At 45.5% G+C, this 25,974-nt stretch overlaps 2 protein-coding genes across 14 annotated transcripts in view; both read left to right on the forward strand.

Moving 5' to 3' along the window:
* The window catches only part of LOC135546281 (E3 ubiquitin-protein ligase TRIP12), a 60,485-nt gene extending 47,495 nt beyond the window's left edge, over positions 1-12,990 (forward strand). For all 13 annotated transcript variants that reach the window (XM_064974577.1, XM_064974580.1, XM_064974574.1 and 10 more), the window contains 12 exons: positions 880-1,031; positions 1,445-1,587; positions 4,106-4,262; positions 4,478-4,576; positions 4,825-4,939; positions 6,478-6,632; positions 6,919-7,083; positions 10,454-10,618; positions 10,703-10,816; positions 10,928-11,022; positions 11,108-11,211; positions 11,583-12,990. In XM_064974577.1, coding sequence (XP_064830649.1) covers positions 880-1,031; positions 1,445-1,587; positions 4,106-4,262; positions 4,478-4,576; positions 4,825-4,939; positions 6,478-6,632; positions 6,919-7,083; positions 10,454-10,618; positions 10,703-10,816; positions 10,928-11,022; positions 11,108-11,211; positions 11,583-11,779 — 1,661 coding nt within the window. In that variant the 3' untranslated portion in view covers positions 11,780-12,990. The remainder of the gene's footprint in view (positions 1-879; positions 1,032-1,444; positions 1,588-4,105; positions 4,263-4,477; positions 4,577-4,824; positions 4,940-6,477; positions 6,633-6,918; positions 7,084-10,453; positions 10,619-10,702; positions 10,817-10,927; positions 11,023-11,107; positions 11,212-11,582) is intronic.
* A 6,166-nt stretch (positions 12,991-19,156) lies between these two features.
* LOC135546283 (delta and Notch-like epidermal growth factor-related receptor) overlaps positions 19,157-25,974 on the forward strand; it is a 69,486-nt gene continuing 62,668 nt past the window's right edge. The window contains exon 1 of the mRNA XM_064974588.1: positions 19,157-19,633. Within this exon, the coding sequence (XP_064830660.1) occupies positions 19,334-19,633 (300 nt within the window). The 5' untranslated portion in view covers positions 19,157-19,333. The remainder of the gene's footprint in view (positions 19,634-25,974) is intronic.

Here is a 25,974-nt window from a genome sequence, read left to right on the forward strand (position 1 = left end):
ACAGTATAATTTTGGATTTGAGAAACACTTCCAACAAGCTCTAGTTCATGTATCATAGTTGAATGTGCCCTGGTGCACAATTATTTAGGCAATATTTCTATTTTTTATTTAACTAGGCAAGTCAGTTAAGAACAATTTCTTATTTACAACGACAGCCTTCTCCGGCCAAACCCGGACGACGCTGGGTCAATTGTGAGCCGCCCTATGGGACTCCCAAACATGGCTGTATGTGATACAGCCCGGGTTCGAACCAGGCACTAAAGTGACGCCTCTTGCACTGAGATACAGTGGCTTAGACTGCAGTGCCACTTGGGAGCCCAATTAAACTTTTTTTTATATATATACTCTTTTTACCATAGCCATCCATGGCTTCGAAGTGTTTGAAACGTGAGCTTGTCCGAGGTGTCTGTCTACGCTTGCTATCCATCAGCATGCCCAAAATTCTGGGGCGGGGCTTATTGAATTGTTAATTGACTTTTTTACAATCAATGAATGTGACCTGAGATGAACTGTTAACACAAACCCACAGATATTGGCTGTTTAATCAATTAATCAAATGTATTTTTTACATCAGCAGTTGTCCCAAAGTGCTTTTGCGCCAACCCCGGGGCCAAAGGGCTTTCAGTCTCAAATGTCAGCGTTTTCTATACACCGTATTACTTTGAAAGTAGTGCACGCCATAGATCTGACCATTCTATCACCTACACTAAATCTGACCATTCATGTCCTTATCTCATACTGAACATTTTACCATGTCAGTTTAGTTACTACATATCTGGGCGTCATTACATTCATTGGGCACAAAACGTAAGAAAATGACTCAAACAGGAAGGGTGCACTAATGAATATGAACCTGACCTGCTGTCTCTCCCCTCCCAGACGGCGTGTGTCCCAGCGTGGCCAGCCCCTTGGAGATGTACCTCATGTCGGAGCCCCCGGAGAGCATCACCTTCGACGACCCGTCTCTGGATGTCAACCTGCTGCTGAGGGTGCTGCACTCCATTAGTAGTTACTGGTTCTACCTGTACGACGTGAGTAGCCTGTTCTATGCTCCCTCCACCCCGCAGATACTGGCTCAAACTGTAACCTTTTGTAGTGCGCTACTTTTGACCAGGTCCAAGAGAGTAGTCCACCATGTAGGGAGCAAATTGCCATTTGGGACACAAGCCTGTAGGTCTGCCTCCAACAGATTCCACTGTCTATCATACATGATCTACTTAATGCTAAATATGTCTTCGTTGTCTTTGTGGGCTTATAGGGGGTCAAACACAGTGTACCATCACTATAACTGTCTGCTAGCTAGACAGCCCTCTTAGTGCACACAGTTGCCCCCAAATAACTCTCTTCAAACAATACCTAGCAGCCTGTGTCTGTCTCCCTTTGCATCAAAGGGGCAGAGGCACTGCGTTGTAGTTCCAGTCGGCTGAGGTTGTTGTTTTTTCAGAATGCTGTGTCTAAGGAGATCATCCCCACCAGTGAGTTCATCAACAGTAAGCTGACAGCCAAGGCCAACCGACAGCTGCAGGACCCTCTGGTCATCATGACCGGCAACATCCCCACCTGGCTCACAGAGCTTGGGAAGACCTGGTAACTCATCAGACTACTTTCCAGCTCATAACACCTACTGATTCAGAACACAAGGAAAGCTGCCTAGCTTTTGAATACTAGGCATTACTGGCCTAGTATTCAGTAATGCAATGTCCTCAAACTGCATGTCTAGACCAGGCTTGGGGACAATTTCAAATCAGGAAGGTAAATTCCAATTTTCTCTTATAGGCACAAGATTAACCCCCACATAAGGAACTGTGTGTGTACACACACACACACACACACACACTAGTTTATTAGGTACTACACACCTTCCACGAAAACGGATTGAGTCACATGAATGCATTCAGAAAGTATTCGGACCCCTTGACTCTTTACACATTTTAAGTTTTCAGACCCTTTGCTAATAGACTCGAAATTGAGCTCCAGTGTGTCCTGTTTACGATCTTCCTTGATGTTTGTACAACTTGATTTGGAGTGGTAAATTCAGTTGATTGTACATGATTTGGAAAGGCACACACCTGTCTATATAAGGTCCCACAGTTGACAGTGCATGTCTGAGCTAAAACCAAGCCATGAGATCGAAGGAATTGTCTGTAGAGCTCCGAGACAGGATTATGTCTAGGCTTAGATCTGGGGAAGGGTTCCAAAATATTTCTACAACATTGAAGGGTCCCGAGAACACAGTGGCCTCCTTCCATTTAAGAATGATGAAGTTTGGAACCACCAAGTCTATTCCTAGAGCTGGCCGGCCGGCCAAACTGAGCAATCAGGGGAGAATGGCCTAAGTCAGGGAGGTGACCAAGAACCCAGTGGTCACTGACAGCACTTCAGAGTTTCTCTGTGGGGATGGGAGAACCTTCCAGAAGGATAACATCTCTGAAGTACTCCACCAGTCAGGCCTTTATGGTAGAGTGGCCAGATGGAAGCCACTCCTCAGTAAAACGCACATGACAGCCTGCTTGGAACCAAAAGGCACCTGAAAGACTGTCAGACCATGAGAATCATGATTCTCTTTTTTTATGAAACCAAGATTCAACTCTTTGACCTGAATGCCAAGCGGAATGTCTGGAGGAAATCTGGCAACATCCCTACGGTGAAGCATGATGGTGGCAGCATCGTGCTGTGTGGATGTTTTTCAGCAACAGGGACTGGGGGACTAGTCAGGATCGAGGGAAAGATGAACGGAGCAAAGTACAGAGATCCTTGATGAAAACCTGCTCCAGAGTGCTCAGACTGGGGCGAAAGTTCACCTTCCTACAGGACAGCGACAAAGTCTCTGAATGTTCTTGAGTGGCCCAGCCAGAGCCCGGACTTGAACCCGATTGAACATCCCTGGAGATGTAATATTTCAGTTTATAATTTTTAATACATTTGCTAAAATTGTTAAGCCTGTTTTTGCTTTGTCATTATGGGGTATTGCGTGAAGATTGAAGGGGAAAAAACGATTTAATCAATTTTAGAATAAGGCTGTAACGTAACAAAATGTGGGAAAAGTCGAGGGGTCTGAATACTTTCCGGATGCACTGTATGTAAAGAAGGCATCGATGCTTTCAGTTACGTTTCGGTTGAACGGTATAATGGTTAAAACGAGTGACCTAAGCGACTGACCTGTGCCAGGTGCGCCAATCCAATATCTCAAACTCCCGCACTCCTCGGCTTTTCACACACACGTCAGTGTCTAGGGTTTACGGAGAATGGTGCGACAAACAAAACACATTGTCAGTGGCATTCCTGTGGGTGAAAACCTGTTGCGAGACGTAGAAGGAGAAGGGAAAGAATCTTGCAAACAGGCGGGCCACAAACAGACCAATAACAGCGCAGAACTGCATCTCACAATGCACAACTCGTAGATCCTTGTCACGGATGGCCTATCGCAGCAGATGACCACACCAGGTTCCACTCCTATCTGCAAAAAACGAGAAGCGGCTCCAGTGGCCATGCGATCATTAACACTGGACAATTTAGGAGTGGAATAACATGTAACATGACAGCAAGTTCAGTTTTCTTGAGTGGCCTGTGCAGTCCCCTGACCTCAATACAATTTAGGATGAGATGGAACGGGCTGAGCGCAGCATGAATGTATCGCCATCCTATCTGCTGTAACTGCATGATGCTATCACATCAGCATGGACCAACATCTCTGTAGAACGTTTCACCTTGTAGAATGCCCCGCAGAATTCAGGCAGTTTGAGGCTATGGGTGGTCCGACCCAGTACTACACTGAATAAAAAATATAACGGCAACATGCAGCAATTTCAGAGTTACAATTCATATAAGGAAATCAGTCAACTGAGAAATGCATTAGGCCCTCATCTATTGATTTCACATGACTGGGAATACAGATGCAACCATTTTTGTTTTTTACATTTATTTTCAGCTTATGAACATGAGACCAACACTGTTGCGTTGTTTATTTTTGTTCAGTATAGATGGGTGTACCTAATAAACTGACTGTGTGTGTATATGTGTGTGTGTGTGTGTGTGTGTGTGTATATATATATATGCGCGCCATGTATTTTGACCAACTATTTCATTCACTCTCCCTCCTCCCCAGTCCCTTCTTCTTCCCGTTCGACACACGGCAGATGCTCTTCTATGTAACAGCGTTTGACCGTGACCGGGCCATGCAGCGCCTCCTTGACACCAACCCCGAGATCAACCAATCAGATTCTCAGGACAGCCGCGTGGCGCCCCGCCTCGACAGGAAAAAGGTGTTGAAAATATTAAAATGATGTTGGTGTAATGTCACAATCATCTCAATGCATGCATTTCAAATGCCTTTCTGGAATAGGTTCAAGTATAGCCAAGAAGTTTGGATGTCCCCAATTACAATTAACCAGCCAGTTCATCTGCTTTTTGTATCCTGCCGACTCCTGTTTGTCTTGTCACTAACTCTTCCTTTCTGCTCGTCCCCCTCGGTCTCCAGCGAACGATAAACCGCGAGGAGCTGCTGAAGCAGGCGGAGTCAGTGATGCAGGACCTCGGTAGCTCCAGAGCCATGCTGGAGATCCAGTATGAGAACGAGGTACAGTATACGCATTCACACCCTCATTACAGAGCACTTCAATCACCTTCATTTTGAGTTTGTCCCTCTCATAAAAAGTAAGATACCGCGTCGTTTGGGGGATTACATTTTGAACATGACCCTGGACTTATTGGATAGAAGCTTATCTCTTCCCTCTTTTTCTTTCTTTCTCTCCCTCCCTCTTTTCCTTTTCTCTCTCCTCTTACTCGGCCTCGCTCTCTCCCTTCTCCCCCCCTTCCTTCTGTCAGGTGGGCACAGGGCTGGGTCCCACCCTGGAGTTCTACGCCCTGGTCTCCCAAGAGCTGCAGAGGGCCGACCTTGGGCTGTGGAGGGGTGAGGAGGTCACCCTGTCCAACCCCAAAGGTAACTTTCTGCTCCAACCCTCTGGGGAATAGATTTGTCTCTAAATAGGAGCTCCTAAAAATGTTTTAGTAGTGATTTCTGTAACAAATAAACTACTGTACAGAAATTTGATTTACAGTGCCTTGCGAAAGTATTCGGCCCCCTTGAACTTTGCGACCTTTTGCCACATTTCAGGCTTCAAACATAAAGATATAAAACTGTATTTTTTTGTGAAGAATCAACAACAAGTGGGACACAATCATGAAGTGGAATGACATTTATTGGATATTTCAAACTTATTTAACAAATCAAAAACTGAAAAATTGGGCGTGCAAAATTATTCAGCCCCCTTAAGTTAATACTTTGTAGCGCCACCTTTTGCTGCGATTACAGCTGTAAGTCGCTTGGGGTATGTCTCTATCAATTTTGCACATCGAGAGACTGACATTTTTTCCCATTCCTCCTTACAAAACAGCTCGAGCTCAGTGAGGTTGGATGGAGAGCATTTGTGAACAGCAGTTTTCAGTTCTTTCCACAGATTCTCGATTGGATTCAGGTCTGGACTTTGACTTGGCCATTCTAACACCTGGATATGTTTATTTTTCAACCATTCCATTGTAGATTTTGCTTTATGTTTTGGATCATTGTCTTGTTGGAAGACAAATCTCCGTCCCAGTCTCAGGTCTTTTGCAGACTCCATCAGGTGTTCTTCCAGAATGGTCCTGTATTTGGCTCCATCCATCTTCCCATCAATTTTAACCATCTTCCCTGTCCCTGCTGAAGAAAAGCAGGCCCAAACCATGATGCTGCCACCACCATGTTTGACAGTGGGGATGGTGTGTGTTCAGGGTGATGAGCTGTGTTGCTTTTACGCCAAACATAACGTTTTGCATTGTTGCCAAAAAGTTCAGTTTTGATTTCATCTGAACAGAGCACCTTCTTCCACATGTTTGGTGTGTCTTCCCAGGTGGCTTGTGGCAAACTTTAAACAACACTTTTTATGGATATCTTTAAGAAATGGCTTTCTTCTTGCCACTCTTCCATAAAGGCCAGATTTGTGCAATATACAACTGATTGTTGTCCTATGGACAGAGTCTCCCACCTCAGCTGTAGATCTCTACAGTTTATCCAGAATGATCATGGGCCTCTTGGCTGCATCTCTGATCAGTCTTCTTTTGATTTGTTAAAAAAGTTTGAAATATCCAATAAATGTCGTTCCACTTCATGATTGTGTCCCACTTGTTGTTGATTCTTCACAAAAAAATACAGTTTTATATCTTTATGTTTGAAGCCTGAAATGTGGCAAAAGGTCGCAAAGTTCAAGGAGGCCGAATACTTTCGCAAGGCACTGTATTTTAGATATAAAGGCTCTCCTACAATTTTCCAAAATGCGCCTAGGTGGCAACTTGCTGAGATATGGGCCTAGGTGTCACAAAATGCGCCTAGGTGTCACATCTTGCTGAGATATGGGCTCCTGAAGAGGACACCCACATTGGAACATCTCTTCCTCTCCCTAAATCTCCTCTCTTCTCCACTATCTTGATTTTTCTGTCTCCCAGGAAGCCAAGAAGGGACCAAGTACATGTTCAGCTCCCGAGGGCTGTTTGCCGTTCCCTTCGGCAGGACAACCAAACCGGCGCACATCGCCAAAATCAAGATGAAGTTCCGCTTCCTGGGCAAGCTGATGGCCAAGGCCATAATGGACTTTAGACTGGTAAATCGTACCACTTTGTTGTACCTTGGACCAGTCTCTGTAGTCGTCAATGCCAATGCTTCTAAACCTTCTATTTATTCCTTTTGGAGTGGTTTTTACACTTACATTACTTGACTTAAGCCCCGTTTGCTGGGTTTGCAGGAATAAAGTTGGGTGATGTAACTCCTCTTCTACAGCCCTCATACATGCTTTCACCTTTCAAGCAGAGTTTTACATTCACCAGAACACCTCAGTGGGGAGCCCTCTGCTGAACTAACACATCTGTCTCCTCTCCACTCCCTCCCAGCTGGACCTGCCCCTGGGGCTGCCCTTCTACAAGTGGATGCTGCGGCACGAGACATCCATCAGCTCCCACGACCTGGTCAACATTGACCCGGGTGTGGCCAAGTCCATCCAGCACCTGGAGGATATCATCCGCCAGAAGAAGAGGCTGGAGCAGGACCTCTCCCAGGTCAGTCTCCGATATACACAACTTCCCCAGACGCAGCTAACCTCAGTCATTACAATTTGTCTTTGGAAATGAGAACTTGGACGGTTTAACAGAGGTCTTTCTCAGAGATGGCGTTCATAGTGGTAGCTATAGTAAGGCTAGATTTACACTTCACTAGACATCCCCTCTGTGACTCCTCACCACGCACTGAGCAAAGTACGTCGCAGTCCTCACATAAGTTCATGCGTGTCAGAATTTGCAGCTTTACTCAAGTGTCAGTAATGTTTTGCTAGCCTAACTTCTGAGTTCAACCAGCATGGCGGCAGGGTAGCCTAGTGGTTAGAGCGTTGGACTAGTAACCGGAAGGTTGCAAGTTCAAACCCCCCAGCTGACAAGGTACAAATCTGTCATTCTGCCCCTGAACAAGGCAGTTAACCCACTGTTCCTAGGCCGTCATTGAAAATAAGAATTTGTTCTTAACTGACTTACCTAGTTAAATAAAGGTAAAATATTTAATCAAATGTCGACCGCATTATCTACCAAGAGAATTCTCTTCGATTATAATCACAGCCGTATATATTCCCCCCCAAGCAGACACATCGATGGCTCTGAACGAACTTTATTTGACTCTTTGCAAACTGGAATCCATACATCCTGAGGCTGCATTCATTGTAGCTGGGGCTTTTAACAAGGCTAATCTGAAAACAAGACTCCCTAAATTGTATCAGCATATCGATTGCGCAATCGGGGCTGGCAAAACCTTGGATCATTGTTATTCTAACTTGCGCGACGCATATAAGGCCCTGCCCCGCCCTCCTTTCGGAAAAGCTGACCACGACTCAATTTTGTTGATCCCTGCCTACAGAAAGAAACTAAAACAAGAAGCTCCCACGCTGAGGTCCGACCAATCTGATTCCACACTCCAAGACTGCTTCCATCACGTGGACTGGGATATGTTTCGTATTGCGTCAGACAACGACATTGACGAATACGCTGATTTGGTGTGCGAGTTCATTAGAACGTGTGTTGAAGATGTTGTTCCCATAGCAACGATTAAAACATTCCCAAACCAGAAACTGTGGATTGATGGCAGCATTCGCGTGAAACTGAAAGCGCAAACCACTGCTTTTAATCAGGGCATGGTGACTGGAAACATGACCGAATACAAACAGTGCAGCTATTCCCTCCAAGGCAATCAAACAAGCTAAGCGTCAGTATAGAGACTAAGTAGAATCTCAATTCAACGGCTCAGACACAAGGTATGTGGCAGGGTCTACAGTCAATCACGGATTACAAAAAGAAAACCAGCCCAGTCACGGACCAGGATGTCTTGCTCCCAGGCAGACTAAATAACTTTTTTGCCCGCTTTGAGGACAATACAGTGCCACTGACACGGCCTGCAACGAAAACATGCAGACTCACCTTCACTGCAGCCGAGGTGAGTAAAACATTTAAACGTGTTAACCCTCGCAAGGCTGCAGGCCCAGACGGCATCCCCAGCCGCGCCCTCAGAGCATGCGCAGACCAGCTGGCTGGTGTGTTTACGGACATATTCAATCAATCCCTATACCAGTCTGCTGTTCCCACATGCTTCAAGAGGGCCACCATTGTTCCTGTTCCCAAGAAAGCTAAGGTAACTGAGCTAAACGACTACCGCCCCGTAGCACTCACTTCCGTCATCATGAAGTGCTTTGAGAGACTAGTCAAGGACCATATCACCCCCACCCTACCTGACACCATAGACCCACTCCAATTTGCTTACCGTCCAAATAGGTCCACAGATGATGCAATCTCAACCACACTGCACACTGCCCTAACCCATCTGGACAAGAGGAATACCTACGTGAGAATGCTGTTCATCGACTACAGCTCGGCATTTAACACCATAGTACCCTCCAAGCTCGTCATCAAACTCGAGACCCTGGGTCTCGACCCCGCCCTGTGCAACTGGGTACTGGACTTCCTGACGGGCCGCCCCCAGGTGGTGAGGGTAGGCAACAACATCTCCACCCCGCTGATCCTCAAAACTGGTGCCCCACAAGGGTGCGTTCTGAGCCCTCTCCTGTACTCCCTGTTCACCCACGACTGCGTGGCCATGCACGCCTCCAACTCAATCATCAAGTTTGCGGATGACACAACAGTGGTAGGCTTGATTACCAACAACGACGAGACAGCCTACAGGGAGGAGGTGAGGGCCCTCGGAGTGTGGTGTCAGGAAAATAACCTCACACTCAACGTCAACAAAACTAAGGAGATGATTGTGGACTTCAGGAAACAGCAGAGGGAACACCCCCCTATCCACATCGATGGAACAGTAGTGGAGAGGGTAGTAAGTTTTAAGTTCCTCGGCATACACATCACAGACAAACTGAATTGGTCCACCCACACAGACAGCATCGTGAAGAAGGAGCAGCGGTGCCTCTTCAACCTCAGGGTCTGAAGAAATTTGGCTTGTCACCAAAAGCACTCACAAACTTCTACAGATGCACAATCGAGAGCATACTGGCGGGCTGTATCACCGCCTGGTACGGCACCTGCTCCGCCCACAACCGTAAGGCTCTCCAGAGGGTAGTGAGGTTTGCACAACGCATCACCGGGGGCAAACTACCTGCCCTCCAGGACGCCTACACCACCCGATGTTACAGGAAGGCCATAAAGATCATCAAGGACAACAACCACCCGAGCCACTGCCTGTTCACCCCGCTACCATCCAGAAGGCGAGGTCAGTACAGGTGCATCAAAGCTGGGACCGAGAGACTGAAAAACAGCTTCTATCTCAAGGGCATCAGACTGTTAAACAGCAACCACTAACATTGAGTGGCTGCTGCCAACACATTAACTCAACTCCAGCCACTTTAATAATGGGAATTGATGGGAAATTATGTAAAATATATCACTAGCCACTTTGAAAAATGCTACCTAATATAATGTTTACATACCCTACATTATTCATCTCATATGTATACGTATATACTGTGCTCGATCATCTACTGCATCTTTATGTAATACACGTATCACTAGCCACTTTAACTATGCCACTTTGTTTACATACTCATCTCATATGTATATACTGTACTCAATACCATCTACTGTATCTTGCCTATGCTGCTCTGTACCATCACTCATTCATATCTTTATGTACATATTCTTTATCCCCTTACACTTGTGTATAAGACAGTAGTTTTTGAATTGTTGGTTATTACTGCATTGTCGGAACTAGAAGCACAAGCATTTCGCTACACTCGCATTAACATCTGCTAATCATGTGTATGTGACAAATAAAATTTGATTTGAAATAAAAATGGCCCCTCCCTATCAGATTGCTGATGCTCATCCATGTTACGTTCCCCATATTAATAAAAGGCCTGTTTCATCCATGTGTGTCTCCTAGACAAGGGAGACCCTGCAGCAGGCTCTGGAGAGTCTCAACATGAACGGCTGCTCTGTGGAGGACCTGGGCCTGGACTTCACCCTGCCTGGTTTCCCCAACATTGAGCTGAAGAAGGGGGGCAAGGATGTCCCTGTCACCATCTACAACCTGGAGGAGTACCTCAGGGTGGGTAGCTCGCACATACACACAGGGCTCCTACATATAGAATCTCCACACACCACCTGACTGTTGGTCCTCTTCTCTCCACAGCTGGTGGTCTACTGGACGATGAACGAAGGCGTGTCCCGGCAGTTTGAGTCTTTCAGGGAAGGGTTCGAGTCGGTCTTCCCCCTGCATCACTTGCAGTATTTCTACCCTGAAGAGGTGAGTCCCGCTTATCGCTAATCTCAAGAAACAATTATTTATTTTTCTGTTCTGTTTGTCTTCAGGGTGTCACGTTGCTAACCCCCTCTATGCTCTCCCATCCACCTGTAGTTGGATCAGCTGCTTTGTGGCAGCAAGTCCGAGACCTGGGACGTCAAGACCCTGATGGAGTGCTGTCGTCCCGACCACGGCTACACGCATGACAGGTCAGCGACCAGACCTACATTGAGTGTCATGTTTAGGACTTGCCAGAGTGCAGTGGTTTGATGTGTTGTCTGTTTCTCTCCACAGTCGTGCTGTTGGGTTCCTGTTTGATGTGCTCAGTAGTTTTGACGCAGAGCAGCAGAGACTCTTCCTGCAGTTTGTCACAGGAAGCCCCAGGCTGCCTGTTGGAGGTGAGTGGTCAGGGATACCTACACACACTCACTCACCATACACACTTGAAGAATTGTTGTGCCTCGAAGATGCGTGGGTCCCGTTCTCTGACTTTGTGGATTGAACAAGCCCATACTTTGGGTGACATGTTTTCTGACTGCGGAGCATTTTAACTTAGGCTGCAGTCATGTCGCGCCCTCATGCACTTAGTAAAGAAATGAACGGGACACCGCTCACCCTACTGGAAACCCACACAAATAGGCATGAACACCATAGACCTCAAGGACAGAGAATGGGACGAGGCAAAAGGCATATTAAGTATGTCGACAGACGAAATCCAACCATGGCTCAGTTTTGATCTGATTCTGAGCATCCAACCTCTCTCCTCCAGGTTTCCGTAGTCTGAACCCGCCGCTGACCATTGTGCGGAAGACTTTTGAGTCAACGGAGAACCCGGACGACTTCCTGCCCTCGGTAATGACCTGCGTCAACTACCTGAAGCTGCCAGACTACTCCAGCATCGAGATCATGCGCAAGAAACTGTTGATTGCGGCCCGAGAGGGCCAGCAGTCCTTCCACCTGTCCTGATCTCGCGGTCTCCCATTCAAAATGCCTTCTACAGCAAACCGACGTAATCATGACTTCCTTCTAGTTTTTTCTTTTTGTAATCACCTACATCAAGGCAAAATGTGTACAGCCTTCTTGTTAGAGAACGCAGCTTGCAGAAATTAAAAAAGGACTTGATATATATTTGCTGCCCCTGTCTCTCCTACAAAGGCGTTACATGACTCGCAGAACAAAAAATAAATAAAACTGCGGAAAAATTATATCAGTAGTTGAGTAATGTTTAAAAAGAAAAAAAGAAAAAAAATGTGGGTGACATTTTAAATGCATTGCTGTGTGATATTTAAAGGGATGTTTCTTCTCCAGAGTGGTGAATGACATCACTGTGGTGGGGAGGGGAGGTCCATTGAGCAAGCTAGGTTCACTTTAGCTCCAAAGATAATTTGTACAGAAAAATTTGCAGACTTTGCTCATTCTACACATTTGATAGAATAGCTCTTTGTTCTCGTGTCTCCTTTCCCCTTCAGTTTGTCTGTTTGCATTCTGTTCTCGTGTATTATACGGCCCCAATTTGTTGCATTTTGGTTCTGCTTTTCCCCCTCTGTGTTTTTGCTTATACATTTTTTGGAAACGAGAGTTGCAGTTGGTTGACTGCGGGTAGTGATAAGAGCGTAGTACCTACTCTATTTTTTTTCCTAAATTGAAATTGTTTTTCTGGCCTACAATTACAGAGCTTCAGCTCAAACGTTATAAGAGTTATCCAATGTGTTGGACTTTCATTTTTGCCCTCACTTTGATGGAGTAGTAGTGTGTCTCAGCTGGACCCTGAGGGAGTGCCCTCTGGGAAGACTGATTGGCTGGGCCTTGCGCCGAGCCGCCACCCCCAATCCCTGTTGTAGCTGAGAGCACACATTTGGCTGGACTCATTTCATGGCCAGATAGCATTTCAAGTTCATTTATGGAATAAGAGTTTATATGCAGTTTGACGCCCGGTTTGAGGTGGATGTCTGCTTTACCTTTTTTAATTTTCTAATTTTTTTTCTTGCTGTAGTTTATTTTTTGGCTGCTGGCTTGGAACAAACCGTGGTGTGCACCTGCAGTCTGTGGCCAGGGGAGGGCCCCACTCTGCTCTCCTGGCCTAATCGTTCATGTGCTGGTTTCTAAGATCTGCAATAATTTACTGCATCAGGTTCATGTTTTTACCTGAACATAAAATAAAGTAACTGTTTGACTCATCTGTGTTGTCTTTATTTAATCCATCCTCCTGTTTGTTTTATCCTCCATTCTGTGGTTTTGACTGATGGATATAATCCTAGAGGTGATCAATGGGAGTAGGAGTTGCTTGATGCATAACATATCTGATTATATATTTTATATGAGCAGCTGATTACCACAGACCCTACCAATTTAGATGTCATGGTTTATTAAGAGTAGTACTTGAAGGATTGATGTTTCTGTGAATGGTGGACAAAGCCCTTATGTATCTACTGCGTGGATGAAGTAAACACCACAATTTACTTTGAAAGGACCGAGTCATTCTACAGAAGTCATCCCTCTCTTTTTTTAGAACCATTGTTAATGTTCCGAGAGGGATATGGATTTGCTCATGACAATTGAGATATACAGTATAGTTTGGTGGCACTTTATATTTGTCCTATTTATATATGTAAAATGCTATACTAATAGTGTGAATTGGAAATGCGTTTTTTGTTATCTCAACTTTCCCTGAGACACCCTCAGAGTAGGGTCACGGCCAGGGAGATGCTAGGGGACAGGCAGAGAGGTGGTCTTGAATGTCACCTCTGGAGGAATTTATTTTCCTTTCCTACCCAAGGAGGCGGTTTAAAATCTTCCCTTATAAAAAAGGATTGCAGTCAGCATGCAGAACACTGTTGCATAACTGGGGTGGCAGGTAGACTAGTGGTCAGAGCGTTGGGACAGGAACCAAAAGGTTGCTGGATCATTCTGCCCCTGAACAAGGCAGTTAACCCACTGTTCCCCGGTTGGCCCTCATTGTCAATAGGAATTTGTTCTTAACTGAAAGGTAACAAATAAAATAACTAGGTAAAGTGCAGTATGCTGCAAATATTGCATCCAAAATAAATGTTTACTGCAGTGCAGGTTAACTGCAATTACTCTGACCAAATACCATAGTCGACTGCAGTTACATTTGTTGTTGTTGTTGGGGTAAATGGGTAGTGAGGATTAGGAGATACTGCAAAGGCGTATAGGGTTCACTGCTGTGTGTCCCCAGTTTCACATGCAGCGCACAACAACTCTGCCTTAAGTTTTGCATAAATTCTTACAAAAAGGAAATAATGTAGAAGAAATGTCTTTGTCAAATCAAGTTTGATTAGTCACATGTGCCGAATACAACAGGTGTAGGTAGACCTAGAGTGAAATGCTTACTTACAATCCCCTAACCAACAATGCAGTTAAATAAAAGTAATTAAAGAACAGGATAAAATAACACTAGCGAGACTACAGTGGCGCAAAAAAGTATTTAGTCAGCCACCAATTGTGCAAGTTCTCCCACATAATGTAATTTTCATCATAGGTACACTTCAACTATGACAGACAAAATGCAAAAACAATCCAGAAAATCACATTGTAGGATTTAAAAAAATGTTTTAGCCCTTTTTCTCCCCAATTTCATGGTGTCCAATTGTTTTTTAGTAGCTACTATCTTGTCTCATCACTACAACTCCCGTACGGGCTCGGGAGAGACGAAGGTTGAAAGTCATGGAAACACCGTGCACCCGGCAACCTTGGTTCGTGCGCACTGCGCGCCACAGGAGTCACTGGTGCGCGATGAGACAAGGACATCCCTACCGGCCAAGCCCTCCCGAACCCGGACGACACTAGGCCAATTGTGCGTCGCCACACGGACCTCCCGGTCGGTTAGGACAGCCTGGGCGCAAACCCAGAGTCTCTGATGGCACAGCTGGCACTGCAGTACAGTGCCCTTAACCACTGCGCCACCCGGGAGGCCGAAATGTAAGTTTTTTAATGACTTTATTTGCAAATTATGGTGATAAATAAGTATTTGGTCAATAAAAGTTTATCTCAATACTTTGTTATATAGCATTTGTTGGCAATGACAGAGGTCAAACGTTTTCTGTAAGTCTTCACAAGGTTTTCACACACTGTTGCTGGTATTGTGGCCCATTCCTCCATGCAGATCTCCTCTAGAGCAGTGATGTTTTGGGGCTGTTGCTGCGCAACACGGACTTTCAACACGCTCCAAAGATTTTCTATGGGTTTGAGATCTGGAGACTGGCTAGGCCACTCCAGGACCTTGAAATGCTTCTTACGAAGCCACTCCTTCGTTGCACGGGCGGTGTTTTTGGGATCATTGTCATGCTGAAAGACCCAACTACGTTTCATCTTCAATGCCCTTGCTGATGGAAGGAGGTTTTCACTCAAAAGCTCATGATACATGGCCCCATTCACTCTTTCCTTGACACGGATCAGTCGTCCTGGTCCCTTTGCAGAAAAACAGCCCCAAAGCATGATGTTTCCACCCCCATGCTTCACAGTAGGTATGGTGTTCTTTGGATGCAACTCAGCATTCTTTGTACTCCAAACACGACGAGTTGAGTTTTTACCAAAAAGTTATATTTTGGTTTCATCTGACTATATGACATTCTTCCAATCTTCTTCTGGATCATCCAAATGCTCTCTAGCAAACTTCAGATGGGCCTGGACATGTACTGGCTTAAGCAGGGGGACACGTTTGGCACTGCAGGATTTGAGTCCCTGGCGGTGTAGTGTGTTACTGATGGTAGGCTTTGTTACTTTGGTCCCAGCTCTCTGCAGGTCATTCACTAGGTCCCCCCGTGTGATTCTAGGATTTTTGCTCACCGTTCTTGTGATCATTTTGACCCCACGGGGTGAGATCTTGCGTGGAGCCCCAGATCGAGGGAGATTATCAGTGGTCTTGTATGTCTACCATTTCCTAATAATTGCTCCCACAGTTGATTTTTTCAAACCAAGCTGCTTACCTATTGCAGATTCAGTCTTCCCAGCCTGGTGCAGGTCTACAATTTTGTTTCTGGTGTCCTTTGACAGCTCTTTGGTCTTGGCCATAGTGGAGTTTGGAGTGTGACTGTTTGAGGTTGTTGACAGGTGTCTTTTATACTGATAACAAGTTCAAACATCATTTTTTCTGTCATAGTTGAAGTGTACCTATGATGAAAATTACAGGCCTCTCATCTTTTTAAGTGGGAGAACTTGCACAATTGTTGGCTGACTAAATACTTTTTTGCCCCACTGTGTGTACAGGGGGTTACCTGTTCAGAGTCGATGTGCGGGGGCACCGGTTATTTGAGGTAAAATGTACTTGTAGATAGTTATTAAAGTGACTATGCATGGATGATAACGGAGAGTGGGGGGGCAATCATTTGATTAGATGATCAGGAGTATTATGGCTTGGGGGTAGAAGCTGTTTAGACCTAGAATTGGCACTCCAGTACTACTTGCCGTGCGGTAGCAGAGAGAACTGTCTATGACTAGGGCGGCTGGAGTCTGACAATTTGTAGGACCTTCCTCTGACACCGCCTGGTATAGAGGTCCTGGATGGCACGAAGCTTGGCCCCAGTGATGTACTGGACCGTTCGCACTACCCTCTGTAGTGCCTTGCGGTCGGGGTTGAGCAGTTGCCATACCAGTCAGTGATGTAACCAGTCAGGATGCTCTCGATGGTGCACCATTTGAGGATCTGAGGACCCATGCCAAATCTTTTCAGTCTCCTGAGGGGTAATAGGTTTTGTTGTGCCCTCTTCACAACTGTCTTGGTGTGCTTGGACCATGTTAGTTTGTTGGTGATATGGACACCAAGGAACTTGAAGCTCATAACCTGCTCCACTGCAGCCCCATCGATGAGAATGGGGGCGTGCTCTGTCCTCTTTTCCTGTAGTCCACAATCAACTCCTTAGTCTTGGTTACGTTGAGGGATAGGTTGTTATTCTGGCACCACCCGGCCAGGTCTCTGACCTCCTCCCTATAGGCTGTCTCGTCGTTGTTGGTGATCAGGCCTACCACTGTTGTGTCATCGGCACTTAATGATGGTGTTGAAGTCATACCTGGCCATGCAGGCATGAGTGAACAGGGAGTACAGGAGGAGACTGAGCACACACCACTGAGGGTCCCCCGTGTTGAGGATGACAGTGGTGAATGTGTTGTTACCTACCCTTACCACCTGGGGGCGGCCCGTCAGGAAATCCAGGATCCAGTTGCAGAGGGAGGTGTTTAGTCCCAGGGTTCTTAGCTTATGCCAAATTATGTCACTGAATTGCCAAAGCATACTTTAAAAAAGAACCAAACTTTTTCAGATTTTGTAATTGTGTATCCCTGTAACTCCTGCCTGTAATTTCACTGTTTTCATGCACATGCATATTGCACACCCCATCTACATCCTACTTAGGCCCAGTGGATATGCATTGTGTGTGAGGGGCCGAGTCCAGTCAGCTAGCAGATAAGTTGGCTTCAGCACAGTACCTGACTCTCTGTGAGATGAGTGAAGTGGTTGAGCTGACAGATTTACTGGCCCGTGTGAAGACTCATTATGGAAATGAGAGATTTGGGACTCGGGTGGGCTGACGGGCTATTAACGACCACCGTGCTTTATATCGACCACACCGCATGGTCACATGACATAGCGACGGAGTCACTTTCTGAGGTAGCTGCCTGCAAAGGCTTTTTACTTACCGAAATTAAGGTCATGAATCATACCAACCTTATGAGATTCAATTCAGGTAGATTCAATTCAGGTAGAGGGAATATTTATTGTACTTCCTAAATGGCACCCTATTCCCTACATAGCGCACAACTTTTGACCAGAGCCCATAGGCCACTATAAGTAGTAGGAGGGTGCCATTTGGGACACAATCTTAGTCTTTGGGGAACGGTTCAGTTAGGCTTTGAAAACTCCTGATTGATAAAATTCTCATAACCTGTCTGTTATATTTATTATGCAAATGTATTTATTTCGATTCTTGTAACTTGCTATGGTTTTATTACTCCATGAAGAGTAGAGCCATTCATAGGCAGAGTTTGGTGGATGAGCATGGTGAGAGGTACAGTAGTTCATGAACTGACCTCTGGTGAGAGGTACAGTAGTTCATGAACTGACCTCTGGGCTCATCTTTGAAGGTGATGGAGAGACAAGAGTCACAGACATTACAGCTATAATGACTGTCAAGTGTTTAGGTACCTAGGGATCACCATGGGAACTGGTTGCTGAGTAATTGAGAGTATTTGAAGAGAGGGGGTATTGTTTAGATTTTTGCTCGGATTACTTTTTTCAGTACACATTTTTTCTTTTCCTTTTTCATACAATACAAAACGGAAACATTCAAAAGACAACATACAGACGAACACAAACATCAACGACATCACACCTGCCCAGACCCACCTGTTCCCACCCCTATCTCCAGTGCCTGCACTTCTCTCCGCCACGTCCTCAAATTGCGTTCCTCTTTGTCGCCCACGCTCTTTCAATATTTAGATAATGAAGCATATGATTTTTCCATTGTCTTAACGATGGAGGATTGGTTGATTCCCAGTTTTTAAGTATCAGATTTTTCAGGATAATTGACAAGAGTATCGTTCAACCCGACAGATATCTCACTGCACCCTCATGTGATGTCTTGAAATATGCAGACAGACGGATTAAAAGTACATTTACATTGTAATACTTCTGACAGACAACTTTCTAACTCCGCCCATAGCTTTTGGACTTTTATAGCATTCCCAGAATGCATGGATTATTGAGTCATTGTTAGTTTTACTTTTAAAACATGACTGTTGCTGTGCTGTAGTTTGTGAATTGTCTCTTGTATAATACTGGATTAAGGGAACATTTTCATTAAGTGTCATTTAGTTTTTTATGTTCCAACAATCCCTCCATCTTGTGCCAATATTTGTTATTTTTAAGTCTTGGTCCCAGTAGTTAATATTTTTAGTTTCCGTGATGGATTGTAGCTCCATGTTGCTCCAATGTAGCAGATGGGGGTGTGTCCCCACTTGCACTGCTGAATGTCTCTTATGAGGTGCAGTTTAAGTGCTTTGAAAAGCACATACTTTGCAACATTCCAAATGTGAATTGTGACCAGATTTATTTAGCTGAAACTTTGGGGTAAAACTAGTAGAAATGGGCATGCCAGGTCCAAGGAGAGGGTATGAATGATGACACTGTGTGTGTGCGTGCTTCCATGTGCATGTGTGCTCGCAGCTCTGTGTTTGTATGTGTGCGGCTATGTGTGCGTGCAGGAGATAGGGCGAGAGAGAGACTGTCGTCATCTGTCGTCACAATGAATCAGAGCGATGGCGGGAGCTTGCCCCCTCCTCAGTCTCCTCGCCAGCCAGTCAGCTCGCTTGCTCAGTCGCAGTGCACACAGCCAGTCTACAGCATCCCTACCAGCCTGCCTCTCACACTCACACACTCTCCATTCAGCTCCCTCATCCACAAACACAGATAGCAGAGCGACCAGCAGCTTACTCACTGAGCCAGAGCTAAGAGGAACAGAGAGCGCAGAGAGGGAGTGACAAATAAGGTTTAGACGTACATAAGAGAAGATGAGGATGCCTGTGGCCGCGCAGCGCCCCCTCTACCTCCTCCTGCTTCTGCTGAGTGCCGGGGGTGGGGGTTTCTCCTCCCCCCTTGATCTGGAGCCCCCTGCTCCGGAGGCGGCTGCCCCGGCTGAGGCTGACCCCACCCAGGCCACTCCCCTGCCTGACCCCTGCGAGGGACGGCCCTGTCTCAACGGAGGTGCCTGCTCGGCCCAACCCTCCGACCCGGAGACAGAGGACACTCTGCCCAATACCTGGGCTTACAGCTGCACCTGCACCTCCGGCTTCTCCGGACGCAACTGTGAGGTGAGCCTGACCCACCTGCCTGTGTCTGTCTGTCTCTGTCTGATATTATCCTGCTTGGTTCTATTATATTTGGACTGTTGATATCGATACAACATAATCTGCACTTCTCTTTCTCTCTTCTCCCTTGAAGATGTTTTTTAATGGCAGCATGTGCTGTGAGCGAGATGTGAAGAGGAGTGTTGCGTTGCTGTGGCAACAGGAGTAGAGAGGAGTAGCGGAGTAGGAGACAACCAAGCGTCACAGGCTGAGCAAGATTATCATTGAGTTGTTCATAGTTAGAGGCATGTGGTTCATCAGCCTGAAAACTGACGGTGTCAGTGAAATACATTGAAATACAATATTCTGTGTATTTGTGTGTGTGTGTTTGGTTCACAAAGATAGTAAAACAAGGAAAATTCTGACATTTCACTGTTCGACACAAGGAGAAAGTCAATTTTAGGCTTAAGGGTTAAGTTTAGGGTTAGGCTTAGGGGTATGGGGTTAAGGTTAGGGTTATGTTAAGGGTTAGGTTTAGCGTTAGGTTTAAGGTTAGGGGTTAAGGAAAATAGGATTTTGAATGAGAATCAATTCTTTGGTCCCCACAAGGATAGTAAAACAAACGTGTGTCTTAGGGTTGTGTGTGTGTGTGTGTGTGTGTGTGTGTGTGTGTGTGTGTGGCCTACAACTATTGGTATTGATTGGGCCATTTATTCTATTATAGACAACTGTTATCAATAAATGTGATCTCCTACGATTGATATAGTTGTCATTCAATAACCATTGAATTTTCCTAGTGAAAATTGGGTTTTGGCCCTCATTGAATTTTGTGACGATTCCTCACATCAGCGAGAAAATAACTTGACCAGTTATTCAAACAACTTTACCATCTTTGCCAGTGATAGAGGTGATGCGCTTGAATAAATGACGCGTGTGATGACACGTCTGAGTGAATGACCTGAATGGTTGGGCTTTTTTCCTATGGAAAAGTCCAATGTCCTAGCTTCACATACCACTTGTCAAAATGACCTAAATAGCAGAATGTGTTTAGCATTTCAATCCTACCTAACCCAGTTCTGTGTAGTATTCCTCAAGGAAACTTAGCCTCAGAGTTGACTCAACTATTCACTGCATGTAGTGAATACTGCGGGAGTTACAGTAGCAATAGGATTCAGTCTGTGAGGCCTCTGACTCATTCTGGTGTAAGAGAGTGCATCCACAAACAACAAACAGCAGCCAGCATCATTGTATCTCATAACCAAACTACCAAGGTGACTCAGGGACCTTATTACTGTCTCCTTGGCTGTCCTTGTTTCCTACTCCTGGAATAGAAATGGAGAGGGCATCAGCTGCCGTTTGTTACTGTCACAACCACTCCGCTCCTCCACGCCACAGGCCTGCCACTGCCAGCCTATGAGAGCAACTCTTTGGGGAGTAATTGATTTTTCTTTCCCTGTCCCATTCATCCCCTCTTTCTCCGAGGGGGAGATGGAGAAAGAGAAAGCGACTGACAATAAGAAACTGTGAGGGAATCAGTCAAACATCCCACCCTAAAGGAATCGTTTGTCCATTTTATCAAATGAGCTCAAGAGATTTTAGGAGACTAAATCCGTGCTGGAGAGTAGGAGAAGGTGAGATTTGATCTCGGAGGATGTGCCATTGTTCGATAGTGTCAGAGTCAGTTTCTGGCTTCCGAGTGGCGCAGCGGTCTAAGGCACTGCATCTCAGTGCAAGAGGCATCACTACAGTCCCTGGTTTGAATCCAGGCTGTATCACATCTGGCTGTGATTGGGAGTCCCATAGGGCGGCCACAATTGGCCCAGCATCATCGGGGTTTGGCTGGGCTAGGCAGTCATTGTAAATAAGAATTTGTTCTTAACTGACTTGGCTAGTTAAATATATATATATATATATATATTTAAACCATCATGTCTCATCCTGAACTGGTTCAGATGGGAGCTATGGAAAGACTGGGTATCTAATCTAGTTTAATCTAATTAAACCAGTCCATTTTCACAAATCAAGCACAGAGAAGCTGTGCTGGGTTGGCCAGGATATGCATACACCATAGTTGTTGGAATCGTACTGGAAAGGACAATGTTTTAAATAAGATATCCGAGCCAGCACAGTATAGTTCAGGTCGGCCATATAGTGTGAATCAAGTGTTCAGTAGTTGTTTGTTGACCTGAACCTCTACCCACTCTAGTCTGTACTTATAGCTATTACCTGGTCCAATAGGGTTTGCTCCTTGTTGCCAGGTGTGATTTCTCCTGCTTGTGTATCCGTAAGTTATTTGCCCGTGAGTCTCCAGGGCCATGGCTTATTCATTAATGAAAGACTGGTTGTGCTCTGATAGATGTGCTAAGATCCTCTACAATCAGGTTGTGTGTCAGTGTCAGGGACTCTGTAGAGTGTATCACTCCCTAAAGACGAGCACACAAGCAGCTCTTATTGGATTGTTCAGCCTTTCAGCATTATGAGACACTGAATAGTGGATTGTTGAGCTGGGTACACTTAATCTCATTGCCCCAGCATTTCGTGTTTACCATTACAAAGTATACCTCTCTATGAATATTTTGTGTTTACCATTACAAAGTATACCTCTCTATGAGTATTTTGTGTTTACCATTACAAAGTATACCTCTCTATGAGGTCACTCACTTCCAATGATTCCTAGCGAGGATTTTGTTTGAGCTCTGCACTTTTCTGAAGATTGTGTGTAGGCTTATCATTAATGGAAACTGTTTGAGCTGGTTCCAGTGGCAGGTGGCTCTATTTACCCAGAACCACAAGTTAAGGGTGTTGTGTATCACAGCTTTGAATGTTTTCTGAATATCGAAGTTGAGAGGAGTTTGTGCACCCTACATTCTTAGAAAAAAGGGTTCCAAAACAGTTCTTTGGCTGTCCACAAAGGGATAACCTTTTTTTTGGATCCAGGTAGAACCCCTTTGGGTTCCATGTAGAACCCTCTGTGGAAAGGGTTTCATATCAAACCCAAAAGGGTTCTATCTGGAACCAAAAACCATTCTTCAATTTATTCTCCTATGGGGACAGCCGAATAACCCTTTAGGTTATAGATAGCACCCTCCCAGCACCCATAACGGCTCCTTGCTGCTCCTCAGTCCCCCTCACCACCAGGGGGGGGGGTCACTCAGTCCCCCTCAGCCCCCTCTCCTATGCACAGGGTCCTGCAGAATACTAACATGTGGGATACTAGGAGAAGGGACTGTCCCATAGTGAGTGGTGGTTGTGATCTGCTTGTGCAGAGTCTCTGGGCTGCTGCAGATACAGAGCTACGGCGTATTTTCTAGCGTTTCAGCGCCATCCGGTTAAGGGGGGCTCAAGATGCATCGCCACACAGGCCTTTGGTCTCGGTCTGAGCTGCTTTGATATCCCCTGCTTGTTAGGGAAGCAGAAAGATAGAAGCCACAAGGAATATGGTAATACCCACACAGCTTTTTATCCGAAAACTGCAGAGGGAGTACTCATGACAGCATTTACATGATCATTGCAGTATCGTCGAGAGACTGTGGCACAGGGAATGTACGGTGTTGTGTTTTGGGAGACGGCGTCATCAGATCATAATGTTTGGATTAGAATTGATGTTGTTTTATTCCAGTGCTGACAAGCCAGATAAGACTGCTTGCGGTCTGAGAGAGAATCAGCAGGTTGAACAGGAGATGGTCATGCTCACTCTCTCCCCCTGCTAGTCAACTGTGGTCTGTGTGCGTGCGTGCTTGTGTGTAAAGGTCGGATGTGTGGAGAGTCAGTGCAAACAGTCTCTAAAGGAGTCAGTATGCTTCAGCTTGGCTGGCACCTAGCCGAAGTCGGCTAGGCGAACCGAACAAGAGTGATCGCACACTCCCTTAAAATACCTTTGCTTGGAAAACCAGAGACGCCGTAGCCAGTATAGACTAGTCAGAATTAATCTAAGATAACTCAAGAAATCTGTCATTCATTTTGACGTTTTTTGCCGAGTATATCTTAGTCGCGCAATTTTACATCTAACGAATATGTTTGGTGCAGTATTACTCAATGAAGAAATGTTCATGAAAACAAGCCGTCTCTTTGAATGACATTGAAGAATCCCTACTATAGACCAATCACTGACGAAGGGGCGAAGACTTCGTATACCGACTTTGGCTATCGACTTCGTAACCAACTTCGTATACCGACTTCTGCTTGCCTCTAGAATAAATGTTGTGTGCCCGAACAGCCCAAAGAAAACTTACCATAGTCGAAAACGAACAGAAACGTCACAAAATGTCGCCATAATATATGCACAAACTCTTCCAACCTGCTTCAGCTGGGAAGCATGTGGACACCTTAGGGGGCTGAGCACGCATCTATGGGGGGACCCCGTGTTGAGGGTCAGTGTGGTGGAAATGTTGTTACCTAACCTCACCACCTGGGGGCGGCCCGTCAGGAAGTATAGGATCCAGTTGCAGAGGGAGATTTCAGACCCAGGGCCCTGAGCTTAATGACAGTATTCCTCTTGTCCAGATGGGATGGGGCACAGTGCGCAATGGCGATTACATCACCCATGGATGGTATGCAAATTGTAGTGGGTCCACGGTGTCAGGTAAGGTTGATCTATACAGTCCTAGTATCCCCCTGAACATTAGCAGCAGGGAATATGAGTCCTACTGTCTGCAAGGCAGACAGCTGCAGACTGACAGTTCTGGACTGAAACACCTCATTCTGCAGCCCTGCAGATGGTCTCCTCCTGTCACTCACCCATTTGTCCTACAAGAAATAGAACAGCAGCATGGAACATTCTAGACTACAGCAACCCTTGGGTATTCTACTCTCCTTGTCTCGCTCTCTACATTTTCTTCCTTTCATTTCCTCTCTCCCTCTTGCCCTCTTTATCTGAGTTTTATCTCACTCTGAAGTATCTTATCCCCTCTTTTTTTCTCTCAGCCTTGTTTGTTCCGTTTGGCATATAGAAGCTCGTATTTTAGTGAGTCATTTCTCTATACATCCTGGTAGCCTAGTGAATGTGCAGATCAGAAAAAAATATGTTGTTAATGCTAATTTCTAAAATTTCTGAAATATACATACCAACAATGCAGTATCTGTCACCGAATACGATGAATGACCTTTTTTTAAGCCATCATCAATCATCAATAATTTCATATTCAGTGTGATGTCCTCTCAATCTGATGTTGCCCATATTTCTCTGAAGAGAGCGCTCACTCTGCCAATTGCCTTGCTCATTTCCACATCACACATCACCTGCCCTTTTGATCTTGAGGAAACGTTGTGGCTGAGAGAGGTCTATGCATATAGATATGGCCAATATGGCCTTCATTGCCAACCTTAATAGGCTCTGTGATGTTGTGCTACAATAAGCCGAATCTAACCTGGCAACCTCACAACCCATCCCAATATGACCTGGTTGCCAGACTATTATTCAATGACAAACGTTAGGGAATTTGGCTAAAAGCTCCAGCTGATCTGGAACTCAGACACCACCCTATCCTTTCTGGTCTCATCCTTTATTGGTGCTGTTGTCAGGTCAATGTCAGTTCGGGTGCAGGATGGAGGAGGACTGAAGAGAAGATGACTCTTTTTTGTCTGTTGTCACAGGACACAGAGATGTGTCTTTTTGCTCTGTCCTAGATAGAGAACGGCTCTTTTGCCTGGTGCATTTAGGTTTCTGCTCTGTCTGTCCTAAGTGCTATTTATATCCTCTACGGCCCTAGGCTTTGCGTCACAAGGCTGGGGGTAAAACGCATGCTGCTCTTACTTAGCAAGTACTCACCCTTTACCCTCCGTCCATCATGGTCATTAGTATACATGCCTCCTAATAATCATCAGTCATATTGTGTTTACCTATGTGTGTGTGTGTGTGTGTGTGTGTGTGTGTGTGCGTGCGTGCATGCGGAGACTGATACCACCAGCGAGTGTGTGTCATCCTTACCTGTACTTTTGCCCTTCGTTCATCCCGGGGAGGGTGTCTCTTAGCAACAGTGCAGGCAAATCTGCCTGCCGTCTCCACTGAGTTATAGCTTACACACACAGAAACATAGACAGGCATGCAGACACACACACACAGATCTGAGCTGTTGACAGTTTATCAGTCAACATAACAGCATTTAATGAGGCGGTGTGGGATGATGCCCAGTATGTTCTGTGTATTGGAGTACGTCCTGAACAGCTTTGCTGAGTCCCTGAGACACTAAATGGGGGCTTAATCTAAAGGAGGCCTGTTGTTTTACCTCAAATACCAAACACTCCATCTGCGGTGTCGATGGCAGACGATGAAAGAGGCCCCGTGCGGAGACAGACACTAATATATATGCCATGAAGCAGACGTTTTTATCCAAAATGGCTTACAGTCGTACGTGCCTACATTTTAC

Source organism: Oncorhynchus masou, chromosome 9, assembly GCF_036934945.1.
Source record: "Oncorhynchus masou masou isolate Uvic2021 chromosome 9, UVic_Omas_1.1, whole genome shotgun sequence".
Classification (NCBI taxonomy): Eukaryota; Metazoa; Chordata; class Actinopteri; order Salmoniformes; family Salmonidae; genus Oncorhynchus; species Oncorhynchus masou.